Genomic DNA, 17676 nt, shown 5'->3' on the forward strand with positions numbered 1-17676 from the left:
CTAGGCAGATTTCCCACTCATAACCTTAGGATGGAAAGAACATTTTGTCTGAAGATTTAAATGTTCAAATTTATAACAAAATCTTATTCAAACTTACAGTCTCTCAAGAAAATTATTCTTTTTCACAACTCCTACTTCCCAGTCATTTCATTTCTATGCCATCTCACTCCAAGATAGCAAGGTAACTCTAGAAGTAAGTACTTTTACTTCAGATTTTTACTTCGGAGAAACAGAATGCAAAATGCAAAAGGTCCAAAAGCAGAAAGCTTAGCTGTGTGTGCCAGTGACTTGGAAGCATCCTTTAAAGTATGGGGTAGGAAGGAATACATTAGACATGAAGACCAACACTCAGCTCCTGCTCCCCTCAGCAGTGGGAACACCGGCTTGCTTCTGCTGGGAACGTTGTGTATCATTTGTAAACCACACTCAGCAAAATATTAAGTAGGAAGAACAGCTACAGTGCTCCTATGTGTAAAATAGGACTCAATTTTTTTGCTTTACACAGAGAAATAACTGAACTATCACTAAACAGTGCAATACTTGGCAGTTGATTAAATTGTTAGCTATTACTCTTTCTTACTAATTTTTCCTGATTTGATAAACAAGTGTGTCTGCATATCTTTTTGTTTGTTTGTTTTTCCTTTTCTCGTTTTAATATGAACTCTATATATAGCTGTTCTGAATGGTCTGGAAGTATCATTTTCAATTTATGAAATGCTTTAGTTGTTATAAAGTGGTTTTCTAAATGACGTGGTTCTTTTCACTTCAAAAAAAAAACAGAAAGCAGGGTTATTTTTTCATTTAAAATATTGAAAGATATGAATTTTGTCTTGTCAACAAATGTGGGAGTCTAAATTTTTATTACTGGCTCCAGTGTCTTATAAATTATGAACGGTTATTTGATGCTCTGGGGAGATTGTTACTTAAATTAGGAATATTTTTCAACTTCGTGATTGTATTTTGGAGTTCCTTCAAAAAGAGCACTGAATAACAAAAAAAGACCAACATTTCAATATCCATTTTTTCATTTGTGTATAAGGTCACAAGTTTCAGGATTTATAAACTGGTTCAGGCCTTTTGAAAGCAATTAAAGTACAGGATATCTACATCTAACTAATATCAACCCACCAACTCCAGCATTTTTTTACCAGTTTAAAGATACGTAGTTTGATCATACCGCAATACTGTCTAAACTGACTCAAAAACAGCATTTTTGTGTATAAACTAGTTCTGGATTGCCTGAATTCTTTTATTCTGTATCTATAAAACCTTTTACAGTGCATTCAAATCAAGGTATTCAAATACCTTGCAGTAATAATACATTATACAACATGACTAATGCTTTATTTCAGCCTTTCCCCAGAGCTGAAGGGGATTTTTTTTTGGTTGGCTTTCTTCTTGCATTCATACACACATCAGCCTGGCTCATGCAGAGATGTGCACACAGCCACATGCGCATGTTGATAAGCACTCGTTAGAGGACACTTTTAATTAGAGTGAACCATCTTAATTTCCTTGGTTTTGGTGAGATTTTGCTATTCTATCCTGGGTACCCTAAATATCTCTAGGCAGAGAGTTTTTGTATTGCTGTTCCATATAACAGTTGCCAAGAGCTTCATCCCAGAGACCTACTTCTCTCTTTGTGATTTCCCATTTCTCTCTGAAGATGAAAAATGGAGTTCTACTGGCAGTTTGAATGGGTAGCTTGGAGGTACTGGCCAAGCTATCACATCAGCTTTCCTTTGTAGAACACTGAGCAGAAATGAAGAGTGATTATCATGGTGTCAGCACCCCATCATTCTTCTGCATACCCTGAGTCAGAGGACAAAGAAAAAAAAGAGTTAATTTCCCACTGAAGTTGACTTTGATCCCTAGATCTAATACATGAAAAATGAAAAGTTGACCCCCTGCGCGTGTCCTGGAAAATGGTACCTCATGTTGCTCCATGCTTCTTTATTATCTACATAATGAGTCTTCTGAGGTATCAGTACAACATCAGTTCTTCTAGTTAAGGCCTTCATATCCATTTCCACCCATACTGACAGATATGATTAAAGTGATTTGAAATAACACAACCAAGTTTACTTTTCAGAGCTTGGTAACTTGATTGACTGCTGCCTTTTTGGCCATTGTCATTTTTTTCTTACTTTTATCTGGAATTCATTTAAAAACTGACTGGATCACACCACTGAGGATCACAAAAGTTCTTCAGCTTTTTTTCAACTTCTGCAAGTACTGGCTGTCTTTTTTTCTTTTTTTTCCCCCTAGAATCTTGTAATTAAAAAGTTTAGGAACTAATAATAGTACAGTTTTGGAACCCAGCCCCATATTTCTTGGGATCTCCAGGGAAAGAAACTATGTTTAAGCACATCAGAGACAAGAAGGTATGGTTAGCACTGTCATAACAGTGACTGCCTTATCTGTGTTTGTGGTTTTCAGAAATAAATGAGGCCAAAGTGATCACTGGGGTGGAGGGTTAAAATATTTCAAATCCCTGATACCTATGTCCCTGCTTCATAGCAGGGCTGTTTTTTCTGCAAAACTGTGGCTAAGAGAGTTTATCTGTGCCATTTAATTCTGAACATTTCAGAATGAACAGATGGTTTACGCAGCTAAGTCTTGTTTAATGGGTGTATTGCTAATGACATTAGGTCAGTTCCCAGCTAAACCTCTAACACTAATCCTTGAAAAAACAAACTTGTCAGATATATCCACTCTTCACTGAAAAGCTTTGGAGTGATAGATCTCCATGCAGTGATAGCAGGGAAACAGACATCAAAAAACGCAGCAGAAAAATTGCTTTGGTTAAGACTCAGTTTTTATGGCTTTGCAAGCAGAGTAGTAAGTATATGGGTATGTGCAGGCACCTTCAGAGAGTTGTGAGCACCCTTCACCCATTTTCACACACAATACTTATGGTAGTGTAACTGTCACAAAAGATGCACTGGTAATTGTCTGAAGTTTCATGGCTCTTAGAAGCATTTTGCAAGTGGAACAGCCGTAGCTCAGACCATATTTTTGATGTTCCCCTCATGAGATGAGGACTGTTACACCAGTGCAACATAGGCTCCTTCGGAATAACAGAACTGAGCACTTGCTATCTGTCAGCCCTTGCCAAGCCCCTGTGTGAGAATATCAGCATGGAGCTCAATGGAAGAAGATCAGTACAAGTTTCTGAAAAGCTTTTGCTGCACATATACACTGTGAGATGTCAGTGTCTTGGTAATTGTAAAACATGTTTCTGAATAGTCACAAATCCCTAAACAGCGTCATAAACTATGTGTCTGTTCAGATTTATTACAGAATAGGTAATGTTTCCATAAGGATATTGAGAAACAGGGAGTATTTTGAGGCAGCAGCATCCTACCCTTATAAAAGTGGCCTGGTAAAATTACCCTGCTCAACTATAAGCATTTGTTTTATTCTGTGTCATTGTCTCTTACTAAAATGCTTATACATTTTTCTACAGTTACTTTATTAATCATGTTTCCTTCTTCTTTTTTTGTGACTATTTTCCATTCTATGTTATTTGTCCATGTAATAATACAACTGCTGGTATTACAAATAATTACTGGCTCACAACAAGAACTGTTAAAATCTCTGCCGCCCACGTGTACGCTCTGTGGTTTATGTAATGAAAATATTTATCCTGCTGTGAGAAATGCCATGCAACATAAGTTGTGGTTTACTTTCTAGAAATAAAAGCCACATTTAGCAATCTTATTGTATTTGTGGTTTCTCCCTTACCTTGTTTACCAGTGAATCAGGATTGGGTTCTCCTCTCTGTTCCAATAGGTTCTGTATAGATTAAAGGAGAAGATTCAGTTGTCGCTGAGACAAGAGAAGGAAAAGAAGCAAGAGATCCACCTCTCACCACTTCCCCTTCATACATCTCGATCTGAATATAAGACTACCAACAGCATGGTCCAGCCTGAAAAGGCTCCAAAGGTTGTCAATGTGGTAGTGGACCCTCAAGGCCAATGTGTTCCTGAGCTCAAACCTCCCCCGTGTGCCAGTCCATCTCCTTTCAGAATGAAATCTGTGGGGCTCCAGGAAAGGTAGGATGGTGCCCAGCACATTCAGAATTTATTCTGTTTTTTTTTATACTATTTCTGTTTTTTGATTTTGGGAGGAAGTTTTTCACACAGAAGGTGGTGATGCACTGGAACAGGTTGCCCAAGGAGGTTGTGGATGCCCCATCTCTGGAGGCATTCAAGGCCAGGCTGGATGTGGCTCTGTGCAGCCTGGTCTGGTGGTTGGTGACCCTGCACATAGCAGGGGGGTTGAAATGTTGAAAACAGATGATCACTGTGGTTCTTTTCAACCCAGGCCATTCTATGATTTTAGGATTCTATGATTGCCTATGTCTCCTCTGACTGTGGACTGGAGGTGTCATCTTGCAGACATCTTAGATGTGAGATTTTGATGTGTTAGTATCTTATGGGTATTCCGTTGTTTCCTTTTCACATGTGCAATGATCCAGAAGTTTGAGCTGAGATTAACTGTAGTACTATAACTCCTTTTGTTAATTTGTTTCTTCCCCTTTCCAACAATTATCTCAAATCATTTTTTTTCTTTTTCCCTTTACTTTGCCTGTTTTCATCCTGGAGATCCTGGCAGAGGGCAGACCAGCTGCTTGTCTTTTGTCAGCAAAGGACATTCATGTTGTTAAGGAATCCCTAATACATGGGAAACTTAAAAAGGAGAAATATTGCAACTTAATATGCTTACTGGTCTTGTATAGTATTTCTGTTATCACCTTAAGATCATTTTTCTTCTCAAATCCAGATTTCTCTCATGATAGGGATACAGCCTAAGGTCTACAGCCATTACAAAAAAGAAAAAGAAGTGATTAGTAATGAAAGCAACCCTTATGATCAGCTCCTTAGAAATACTTGTGCACCAGACACTGTGCACAAAACTCATTCTACCTTTAAAATATTGGGCTAGTTTTCCTTTTATGAAACTAGTTATTCTTCCAACAGGAGAATGCACACTGACATCTGTCTCTCCTCTGTTAGAAACCTATATAATTTCTTGCCTCATGGCTGCGGGCCGCTTTCATAAAGCATCAGTGCTCTGAATAACTAATGTAGCATGCAGCCGTGCGACTGAACTCTTCTGCCCCAGCACAGGAGATAAATGAAAGAACAGACACCACACAAATTTGACAGGAAAATCAGAATGGAAAGGCAGACCAACGGGAGCATTCCCTTTGAGGACTCTCGGAGCTGAGCCGTAATTCTGATTCACTTGGAACGGTGGGATTTCAGTGACAGATTTTATCAATGGCTGTATGAACCACACTGAGTTTTCCACAAGTGAAAGATGCTGAAAGGCAAATCTGTCATAAAAAGTGTAGTCATATCACAAAATAAAGAATGGGGGAAGAAAGCAAATCAGTTTTGATGCTTGCTCTCATTTCAACTCTCATTTATATGTAGGATTCCAGATCCTAGATATAAAGCACATAGTGTGAGATGTGAGAGAGAAAACTACAGGAAGTAGGTTGTATTATTGTCCTCTGAAATAAGCAGCTATTACTGTGGGATCAAGCCTGGGCATTCCCTCCAGATCATAGCCACAGCTTGGGAGCCCCCATTCAGTAGAGATATCAGCCCTGATGCTGTTTTCTGCCAGCATGACAAGCTCTTGACAGACATATATGGGTATGGGGACTTTTTGATGAAGTCAGCACTGAATTTCCTTTGACCAAGTGACTTCACAAGGGGTCCTAAGCCATAGTTTCTGACTATCTAAGTCCCCATTTTGATTTCTGGAGTGTGACCCATGGTTATAAAACAACTCTTACAATCCAGACCTGAGAAAACTGTCTCGCTTCAGTGAGAATCAGTGCACTGTTGGCCACGCGGGAGTGAGTCGGGAGCAGTGCCCAGCCAGCTAGAAGCAGTCTGGCAGCTGTGTCTGAGTGATGGGGCAGAAAGGCCAGACGCTGCCTGTCTCTCAAGTTCTACATGCAGAATTATTACTATGCATTCAAGAAGCACAACAACTGCCCCTCTGAACCTTTCCATTTTTAATATGAATCACATTAGCTGGTGCAGATGCAGACAAACTGTTAATCGAGAACTGTCCATGCCCTATCAAAATGTTTTTGGGAGATTGCCCAGCTTCTTAAAAAGCATTTTGCTTCTGAACACTGGAGCTAAGTCTTTGAACTTTTTTTTTTTCCCTGCATATCTCTCTGAAAAGGCTCTTTTACTCATTTATACAACATTTTCCCAGTATATTATCTAACGTTTGAATTATTAAATGTAGGGTGCCACAGTTGATTTTTGTGTGCCACGTACTCTGGTTTCTGGTGCCTTGATTAATGCAGCTGTAAAAGCAGCTAATTCCTCGGGCTTGCAATAGCTTCGTATGTCTAGAACCCGGCACGGGCCTAGCAGTGCCGCAGGTTTGCTCTCGGACAAATATAGAGCATATCTCGGACTATAGAGCGGCTAGGACCTGGTTCTCAACCAGATTCACAGCCCATCACCATGTCCTGGGGCTGCCAGGGCCGCAGCGCTGCCCAGAATCAGACACCGGGCCGGGCGGTGGAGAGGCGCTGGGTTTGGCCGGGGGAAGAGCGACATCTAGAGCGGGCGGGAGACTGCTGCGCTGCGCTGCCTGCATACAGCTTTGCGTTCCCTGCAGAGCTGAGAATATCCCAAGTTGGAAGGGACCCACAAAGGTCACTGAGTCCAACTCAAACCCAGCTCTATGTCTGAGAACGGTATTCAAACACTCCTTGAACTCCGGCAGCTTGGGGCCGTGCCCACTGCTCTGGGGAGCCTGTTCCGTGCCACTGCTCTGCAGTGAAGAACCTTAACCCCCTAATGCGCCCCCATGCCATCCCCTCTGGCCCTGTCACTGTCACCATTGGAACCAGATGGTCTTTACGGTTCCTTGCAACCTAAGGCACATTCTGTGGTTCTGTGATTCTATCCATTTCTGAGGGACTGCTCTGCAGCCTCTCATCCCCCAGTCTGTACTTACAGGGTTGCCCCCTCCCAGGTTCAGAAACTGGGTAAAGTTCAGTAAATTCTGAATAGCTGGTGGTGGATTGGCAAGTATTTTTTAGTCCAGTTTTGGCTGTAGATCTGATTGCACATATATATATGTATATATACATATATATATATATATAATTTTTTTTCCCCCAGCAGAGTAAGGCTTTATTTTATTCAGGTGGGTGGCCCAAAATTCTTGTTGACATGAATGGTTCCAGCCAAAATCAGAGTTTGGTGATGTGGGATGTGATATTTTTGACATGTCAGGCTTTGAAAGTTCCTAGTACAAGCAGTGAGTTGTTAAAACACAAGCATGATGGGGATATAAAGAAGTTACCACACCAGCACAGTGTTCACTTTTTTTACAGATGTATTTACATTTTCCTCAGACACTGATGCTGTTTTTTAGTTCTGGTATTATTTTTGACTAGGACAACTGTATTTCAAACTAGTGTACATCATTCTGTTTTGTTCAGATAATTTAGTTATTATCTAGCATGCAAAAGTACATGGAAGAAAAGAGACTGGAAAATATCTGCTCTATTGTGTATACTAAAAAACCACAAACGGTGCTTTGGAAAGTATTCCAAAGCGTTTGTATCCCTTCCTAGTTACAAAGACCTAATACTGTGTCTGTTAAATCTAAATAATCAATGGGAAAGATCACAGCAGTGTTTTCTTGATCTGTTACAAATTCAGTAGGAAATGATTCTGTCTAAAAGGGACAGCTCATCACGCTCACGTGTCTGGATGCTAGAGGCATGCAGGACTAGTTTGCAGCATCTAGAGATAATCAAGAGTCATCAGAAAGAGAATGGGCAGAAGAAAAATCACCTAAACCAATGCCAATTATGATGTCCCACAAACAGCGCTAAATCTTGGCTTGAACCTTGATTATGAGAGATCTGTACATGGTGCTGTTTCTCCCTACAAAGCAGAGCAGTACTATAAAAGCCTATGGCACAGGTTGTAAGCAGTGAGTGAGATGTCCCTTATCATCTGGAAGATGCCCATGAGTTGACAGTTCTTGTCCAGTTCAAATAAATACTCAATAGACATACAATAAGAATAGTTACTTGTAAGTATGATGAAAGATAGGTTAAAATGATGTGTCTTGCAAAGCCAATAAATGGTCACTACTGTCTGCTTCCTTATGATATAAGAATGACAGAAAAGCAGTTAAGTTTTAAATAACTTAAATAAATGATAATGTGCTCAGATTGCCCATACTAGTCTATGGAACTGTCTGCCAAAAGGTAAGATTTAAATCAGGAATGTATTATCAACGGGTACTCATACATGTCCATGCATAAAGGTAATGAGAACAGTGGTTGTTCTCTATCTTCCCTTGGCATCCTTCCTCAGAAACATCTACTATTTGACACCTATACAGAGAAATTGTGGACAATTTGGACTTGGAGGAAAATGCCTGTGTTAATACTGATAGTTGTTCTCCTCTCGTATGAAGGTTGCTCCAAAAGTAATTCCTCCTGTTTTATTACGTTGGCCCACAATATCAAAGGTGGATGGATTTTGATGGTACAGCAGTAGAGGTTGAACCTTCTCACCAACATTCTGTTACATGTTGTTGCCGTGTGACAGATGGCAGTATAGGGGCCGTCTGACACAATGGCATCTGACACAATGGCACCATGGGAGTGCATGTGATGCATATGATGCAAATGGTGCATATGATGCAAAGGTATGGAACAGAATTCCTCCATGTGGAAAAAATTGCAGCCATTTACATTCTTTGACTTTTGCACAATGTTTATGGACACCGAAGAGAGGCTGTGAGCACAATGAAAGTTGGGTTGCATGGGCAACATTTTCCTAGCAATGAAACTGTTGTAGCAGTTGTGAAACTTTGGCTCACCTCCACTGGTGCATGTTTTGCGGTGACAAGCATGGCATGCAGGCTCTTGTTCATCACTGGCAAAAGTACAAAGCTTATGGCACTGGCTATGTTGAAAAATAGTTCTTTTTTTGTAGCTGGGAATTGGTTCTATCAAATTGTGTTATTGTGCTCTTTGGTGTAGTTTCCATGGAGGCATTACTTCCAGAATGCTTTGTGGTTATTCTGCATAGCCACACAAACTGAACTATTTTTCTAGCCACATATACAATTTTTGCTCTCTATCAATTGCCATCCAGCTGATAAATACCATGGATGTCAAGTACTAACTGTAATATTTATTATCCTTATGTTAGAAAAGCAATATGTTAAAATGATTAGTTATATTAATGCCACTGCATGCAAAACAATTCAACTTAGTAACATGTGTTGGAAACAGTAAAAAACCTGATGTATTCTTCATTTCATTCCTATATATGCACCTGCATCTCAGGGTATCAGTGTTCAACCAAATCTCTACTCTCATAGATGAGGGAAAATTCCAACAATTATCTCTGTTTCTGTTCTGATATTTAAATCACCGAGCTCTGTTGGTGCTGCAAATATAATTATGGCATTGCTGATCTGCTATCTTGATATAAAACTGGCTATTGTGAGTAATCATTTAAAGTAGTACACAGATGGTAGCACCTTGCAGCCTAAGGACTGTAAACATGCCAGTTTTTGTAGTTTATGACACAAGCATGGGAACTTAATATATTTACAGGAAGGGACATTGAATTTCCTGGCTAAAATATACTAGGTTTGCATAGATTTGGAGGATAAATTTACCCTATTGTGTGGAGCTGAATATGCTTTCTGTGTTCTTAATTTAAATCCTAAGATTGTTTTCAGGAAAATGTCAGCGCAATTGTTCAAAGCACAGCTATCTGCCAACACAAAAGTAAAAGCTGGAGAATGATTTTACACTGATCCCTTATTAGAAGGAATTTGGAAAGCACCAGGGACCAGCAAAGGGAGTTTGAGGTAGGAGGTAGAATGCTTGTACTCCAGCCCTGTGTCTCTGCCACCAGCTTACTGGAGCGCTTTGAATACGCTGCACAGATCTCCTGTGCTGGGTACAGGCTGTTGGGCCCACATGACCATCTGAAAGGATGCAAGAAGATGCCCTGAATCTAAAGAGCAGTGAGAGAACTTTGTGCTATTGTTGGTGCATGATATTTCAAGAGAGTAAAGGGAAAGTTACAGAAGGACCTAAGAAAAGCATTTCTCTAATAATTCGGCAGACCTCTCAACTACATTCTGTCCAGGTGTGTAAGATGGACTAACAAATTCAATACATACAGAAGCATTTACTAGCACTGAGGCCAATAGAAGAGGTTAGTTGTCACCATGCTGCCAAAGTCCCTTTACCTCTAAAAGGGAGGGGCCTGGATGCTGACTGCCTACCAGGAATGGTTGGTGCATGTGCTCATTCCCAAACAATGCCAGGGAATTAATTGCTATGGAGCGATCTTGTTGGCAAAGGCTAAAAGCAAGCCAAGGGTAAGGCTTGAAATTCAACAATATTGATTATAAAGTAACAGTGCCTTGGACTGTTCCCTGGCACTGCTTAATTGTTTTTTGTTGATGTGATGCGCACACCAAGAAGTGTACATCTGGTATTGCAGCTCACATGATGGGAGCAGTCCTCAGTGTGCCTTCTAGTAACCCTTCTTTCAGCTTGGGTCTCCCCACAGCCCAGCACTGTCCTTCTTCCCCAGGGACCACTGAGGCCATATCAGCTAGCTGAAAGCTGCAGTGTGCCTGGGTAAGGGCAGGAGTTCTGCACTGCACTGTTGAGAGAACTAATCTGAGTGGTGGGGAATGTGAAACGGGATCCAGGTATGAGGATCTTCTGATCAGTAGTTGGGAGGTAAAAGGTCTCATTTAAGATATGAATTCATGACTAGATACAGAACTATGTGTTTTACATCCAGCTTGCAGTGGTGTAACATTTCTGTTAGTGCAAGGTCTCCCTGAAAACTTTCTGCAGACACTGGACCCCTGAATCACACAAATGTCTGTTCAGCCAAGTTCATTGTAGACCTCCTTGCTTATCTGCAGTGTAGGAAAAGGGCAGGAATGTGAATTGTCCTGTTTCTGAAGGGGAAGTGAACTCAGGCAACAGCCTAACAAAGACCTTTTAAATACCATACTTTAACTGTTTGACTCCTGGCTGCTTTAGGAGGTTTTTTGGTTGAAGTTAGAGCTCTTTGAAGCAATAGTCTCTGGGAGTTAATGATCTAAATAAGTAGATGCAAATAACTTATGTGCCAGTCCCCAAACATACACCCACAGTCCATTTCCCCGTGTCTCTAGCATCTCCTGCAAATTACTTCGAGTTACCATGGGTAGATGGTACATTGCCTCTCCTAGCTTCATCTACACCTAGTCAACTCCAAATTGTCTCACATTCCTTTTTATTTTTTCTCTTGCAAAGAGCTAAAAATTCTTCAAAGCACTTAACATTCATTTCTGGGAGGGAATAATTCAGACAAACTAGCCCACATTTATTCAGAAAAAATATTCTGGTGTCACTTCATAGTCCTCTCAGATGCAGGGAAACACTGCATTCAGAATGCAGCTCATGCCTATACTTGGTTTTGCTTTTTCCATCCCGTGAGCTTTAGTCAGGAATTTTATAATAATTTTATTGTATTCCCAGGTCTCTTATCTTGCGTTTATTCTTGTTACTCCAGTTGCTACTGGTTTTAGCTTGTACACAGGAAACCACAATGCCAATCAGTGTTGTTCCCAAGGTGACAGGAAACCCTCTTTGGTCGGATGTTGATTGTGCTTGTCTTTACTGCTCCACCCATCGCATTTTCTTCCTTTTTGGCTTAAGTTAAGACAAGTTAATCAGTGGCCGCCATCTGGTAGACAGTTTTGGTGGCTTTGCAGTGATTTGTCCAGTTGATTTTTTGAAAAGTAGCACACAGCACAAGAAACTGAAGGGAAATGTCTATGTTAATACTGAAATGCTTCGGGAGGCCTAGGATCACACAGGTCATTGTTGCCCTGGGCGTGCAGTAATTTGAGCTGCGTAATTCCTTTGTCTTGTCCACCAGCAGGCTTGGGTTTTTAAGCACTGTTTGGCCAAACAGCTAAACCAAAGGCTGCAGCTTTTCAGTGATTGACTTCTTTGGCTCTGCTTTGCTTCGGTAGCCACCCATCACAGTAAGGGCTTCTGAGTCTAATGTGTAGGCAGAGTGGGACAGCTGGAAAAGTGAGGATGCAAATTAGCTGGATTTGATTGTTCCGAATAGCTCAGCCCCTAGCAGGTTGTGTCCAACAAATATACCACTCTTTTTTGCATGGGCAGTTTGGAAATACAGTGCTGAGGACTAAGAGAGTGAGGAGAGCATCAGTTGCATTGTAAGAGTCAGGCTACTGTATTGCACAGGGTGAGCTGTATTGCAGTTCATGAGTCCTTGACTAGATCCCAACAGGTGCTGATTTCAGGAAAATGAACAACCAGTGCAGAAAGGAGCATCCACACCAGATATACAAAGTTTTTATGTTTGCAGTTAAGGTTTATTTTTCACATTTGGTGACTTTTTTTATGGTCTCCTTGAATGCTGCCGTTAATGTCTGAAAAAGGATTATGCCTCAAATTAAGGCAGAAATATTCACCTTTTATGTTGTTTTGCACTGTATTTCTCATTGGTCATGCAATTTCTCTTGTCCAGGTGTTCTGCAGAACTGCTTAAAGTTGAATTTACCTCAGTTGCCCTTGATTTAAAACATTAGGAACAGACAAAGAACACCAGCTGAAGAAAGAAAAGTAAAACATCAAAACATCTCCAAAAATGAAACATGAAATAAATAAGTACGTCTCTGACTCGCAGGAAGCCATATACTGGACAATAGTTACTAAGCATCCAGCTTACATAGTAGCCATCAGTTAATATTCCAGGCCATGACTCTCTTATTTGACTGCAGTCATAATTCATTTTATTTCTGTGCCTTGTCAGAAGAACACTTGCAAATGATGGCAGTTGAATAATTACAGTGCTTATTTTTGGAAAAAGCCGGTCCTGGAAATTCAGCAGAGATCTCCTACACAGTCAGAATCGCTACGTACAGAAAGCTTAACATCATTTGCTAGCAGAAATGTCGCTTGTTTGCAAACACACCTTTCCTCAAATAACACTGCTGTAGGTCAGGCTATTTCTGTTCCTCAGCTCTTGTGGTAAATTCTCTTAGCGTTTATATTAATGTAGCACCTGAATTCCTCGGTCACATATCAGGATCTGTTTGTGCAAGAGTCTTTATACATATAGAGATTAAATGATTCTCTATTAAAAAAAAAAAAAAAAAAAAAAAAAAAACCCTGAAAATCTAAATATAAGGCAAGGTAGTAGATGCGTACAGGCAGTCAGGCATGCCTCAGGAAACAGAGAAGCAGTACTACAACAGCATACATGAGGATGCCTGAAATATGCTGTGAGAATGGCTTAGCTCAGGAAATATTTCCTATAAGTGGTAGCTGATACCATATGACATTGACATTTCAGCCCAGTTCTTGGTAGAGTTGTTTGTCTGCCTTGGTTCCATCACATCCAAGCTGATGCATCCATTTGCTTTGACTTTGAACGTTAGCTTTGTATGACCAACATATTTCAGCAGCTCTTTTTATTGTTTTCATGCTAAGGCAAATGAGACATTAATTGGTTAAGTGACTAATCCAAGGAAATCATGCAAACCAGTCTCATCTTCATAAAATACCCAAACTCGTGAACTCTTCGTTCTGTCCTCTAGCCAATTGAATCTGTAAGAAGCTATGACAGTGATATCTCTTTCTGGGAAAAGGGACTTCCCTTTTGTGCCCTGTCAAAGAATGTGCTTTTGATGCTTAACAAACAGAGGACATTGTTGTTATTAATTTATGGTAGCTATAATTATCTCTGTTTTGTTAATACTGCATCTTGATAACAGGAGCAAAACAGAACACAGCAACTTCAAATGACTGCTCAAATATGTGATAGGCATCAGAAGGGGAAGTGCTGTATATAATTCCCACACAGAAAAATGTCGTTAAGCACAGTATTTCTCTAGGGAACTCCGTCTCAGTGCTTCGGGATGGCCAACGGCAGCTCCCTGCAAAGCCATGCTGCCAATGAGAGTTGGAGTCAGTGAGGGCAGCAGGCAGCAGAGCCTGCCCCTCTGTCCCTTGGGAAACTCTATCTCTCTTCTCTGAGATGTCTCAAATCCTTCCTGAGTTGTAGCAAATTCCACTGGAGGATGTTCGTACAGTCTAAAGACTTTCAGTTCCTTTCCCTGTGTTTGATAGTGGCCATAACAGTGTGGTCTTACAACAAATAAAGGAAAACAATTGAGGCTGCAGCAAAGTACTGGATAGCTAGTAAATTCAATTTGCATGGTGTTGTTTCACTTTATACCCTATTAGCTTGTTTTGCCTCAGTGGATTTGTAGGGGTATCTGCAAAGAGAATTTAGCCTTCAGAGCACACTACATAATAGGTTTGTGAAAGAAGAAGGCGTGAAAATCAGAAAGCTGGTCTTGTAATTAATACCAAGGGTAATCCTTCAGCTACAGAGAATGCATTTGCAATTTGCTGATAAGATTAGAATGAAATAAATATTTTCTGCTTTGTCACAAGGATTTTCCCCGGTGTGGATGGCCTAAACTCTACTCCGGTCACTATGTGTAGTGTTTGCTATTGCCCAGTCAAATCCTCCATGCTACAGAGCTCATGGTCCTGGGATACTGCAGGGGTCATAAAGTGAGCAAAGATTGTTGTCTGAAGGGAAAATCTTGGAAGAGAAGCCACTACACACAAAGTTGTGCAATCAGTGCTTTGTTCTGTTTGTTCCTAAGCTACAGATAGCTAGGAGCTGGAGGACATACTGACAGAAGGTATCAGCGTTAATTAAGTAATTGGTAATTCTTGCTTACTTTGCTGGTGTCCTTTCCCTAAACCTCCTCTTTGTGGCTATTTGAAAACGGGATACAAGTTAACCTTTGATCTGACATAGTACCCCGACTTCATGCCTCCCTGCCATATATGTTAATGTGACACATGCTGCATCATTAGCTGTATGGATCCCTGCCTGTTGAGTATTTAGGGTGACAGATTTGGGGTGGAGACTGGGGCAAGGAGAGCAGTTCAATTTTCTTTCAAATATAACTTCTCCCTTCTCTTTATTTCATTACTCGATGTGTGTTTAGAGTAATACTGCTTTTATCAGACTCCTTACATTTCCCTTCTCTATTCAAATTAATTGAAGTGAATTTATATCAAACACTGTTAGGATTTTTGAGGCCAGGAATTCTTAGCTAATAGAGAACTATGAATAAGAAGCAATTATAATTATTGCACTCTGAAGTTTCCAGCATATACTAATTCACTGAGGTAGAGTGTAATGTGGAAGAGTAGATCCAAGAAGCCTTTGCTCAGACCTGTGCCTATATCTCTGGGCACAGGTAGAAATATGTTTCCCTTCTCTATATCTCAGCCTATGCATTCATCTGTAGGAACATCTCCGATATAGGTGAGCAGTAGGCATGGCCAAGGCCACCATATGCAAGCTACAGGACCTGCTGAGCTCTATAGAAAGAAATTCCAGGCCACTTACCTGTCTTCTTCTCAACTGCTGCTTAGACCTTAATGGGACTATACAGCTTGACAGTGGAACTTAAAAAGATGTATTTTATTCCTAGAGTTCAAGATAAAGTAAGCCCTGGTATTGGACACTTACAGCTGTCTTTTGAAAGCACTCAAGCATTGCTCCATTTCAAATTGCAAAGCGAAACGGATATCCTAAACCCCATTTTCAAAAGGAATCCAGGTAATTGGTGCGTTACTGTTTGAGCAAGCATTCCCATAGAAAGCATAGCTGGAAACTAATAAAGAAAAGTGAAGTGAATCAAGAAGAAAATACCAAGAATAGAGAAAGGTTTACATACTTAAACAGGAGAGCTGAATGTACATTTCTGGCTCCTGTCTTTGAGATCCTAAATCCTATCAATTTTGCAGATTAGCTTAGGCACATGAGTCATTCTGGAAATGGGACTGTGTCTTCCAAAGTGTATGAGCTAAAAGGATTTCTGGTCTGTCCAGCCAGCCTGAGATACTTGGCCCACCGTGTCACTGAATGGAGTGATTGCATCAGCTGCCTTCAGGAGCAAGGGACACTGTCCATAGATGGCGCAGCTTTGTTGAAGAACGCTGTGGGCCTGCAGGTTTTACATTTGTCAGGAACTGCTGTCGTTCAGTAATTTCTACAGAGTGCACTAACAATTCATTTGTCTGCTTAGAAATCTTCTCTGTGACACTTGCAGTAATTTAAAGATAATGAAGACCAAGTCAAATAAACAAGGAGTGTGCTTTTTCATTATCTTAAGGTTGACAGGGTGTAGTAAACGCCTCTTTTCCCAGATGTTCCTTCCTGTCTTTCCCAAATGGCAAATGCACCAGGAAAGAACTCATTGTACTGATTAGTTTTCAAGTAACAATAAAAAAATATTTTTTTCTTACTGATACTGTATAAAGAACTCCCTTTGCTCATTTACATGAAGAATATTTCTATCCATTTCTTTTTCCAGAGTGGATAGTTTTCTCAAAAGTGTGTTGCAGTACATTAATATATTAACAGATTACTTTCTTTCTTGTTTGGATTTAAGGATTGCATATTTTATTCCTTAAAGGAGCAGCAGGTTGGAAGTAGAAATTGTGCTCATGAGGTTAATTAATATAGAACACGTGATGCTAAATTCATGGTTATCGAGATTACTTCTGTTTTATTAAAACAAAAATCATCTAAGTTAAGGTGTGCAGTCTTAAAAAATTACCTCCCCCAAAGCGCCTGCTGTAGTGTTGCATCTCCTCATTCTCATTTATCAGATCCCTTCTCTTAGGTAGGCCAGATAGGTAGTTCTTTGCACACTGCAGGCAAACACTCTTATCAATCTATAGTGCTTAGCACAGAAGTGAGACTTGTGTGTGCTGGGAGAAGCAGTTGGACTGCAGCTACCCAGGAGATCAAAGTTGGAAATTATAGAATTTATTTTTTTTTTAATTGTTAAGATTAAAGATACAGCAGACAGAATATGTGAGGTTTTTTTTTAACATTTCTTGATGGTTTTCCTTGTGCGTTATCTGAACTCTTTAACTTGAGCTTTTGTTTTATCTTTGCATCCTTATCAACTGAATGTTTTTTACTCTCCATTCACTTTTCTATTTCCCTGTTCTTTCAATCACTTTTGTTTATACTCATTATAGCTTGGTTTAAATTAGCATGTGTATTAATTGGAGACAGAACAGGTAGGTTAAGCCTGTATGCTTGTGCAGTGAGGCCTCCAGTGTGAAATAGAACAACTGTTATAGAATAGAACTGCAATGCAAGAAGCGAATAGTAGTAATAAACATGACTGCATTCAATTAAAGCTCTACCATCTAAAGCATAAATCAGAAAACATTTATTCGGTGCTCAGAACAAACAACTCAAACGAGCACAACAAATTAGCATCTTCATTTATTTTTGTTTTTGAACATTTAACTCAGTTTTTACCCGTGCTAAAAGCTTGTGTATGTGAGAATGAGTCTGAAATATAGCTTTGTGTTACCATTCAAATTTTACTGGAGAGAGGAGTCTGCGTGACAAAATGCAATTTGATCATTGAAATAATCTACAGGAAAAAATGGGAGCTTGTATAAGCTTTGAATTTTTGAACAGTCAGTTCCCGTAGCAGAGCGGCATAGCCTTATCGAGGGCAGAACAGGAGTGAATTGGCAGTACA

General features: G+C 40.1%; 1 protein-coding gene across 1 annotated transcript in view; it reads left to right on the forward strand.

The window, feature by feature from the left end:
* Positions 1–17676, forward strand: part of PTPRR (protein tyrosine phosphatase receptor type R) — a gene marked incomplete at both ends in the record, with an annotated part of 144341 nt that overhangs the window by 84878 nt on the left and 41787 nt on the right. Inside the window, 1 exon segment of the mRNA XM_079546006.1 lies at positions 3796–4058. Coding sequence (XP_079402132.1) covers positions 3796–4058 — 263 coding nt within the window.

Source organism: Tetrao urogallus, assembly GCF_951394365.1.
Source record: "Tetrao urogallus genome assembly, chromosome: 1".
Taxonomy (NCBI): Eukaryota; Metazoa; Chordata; class Aves; order Galliformes; family Phasianidae; genus Tetrao; species Tetrao urogallus.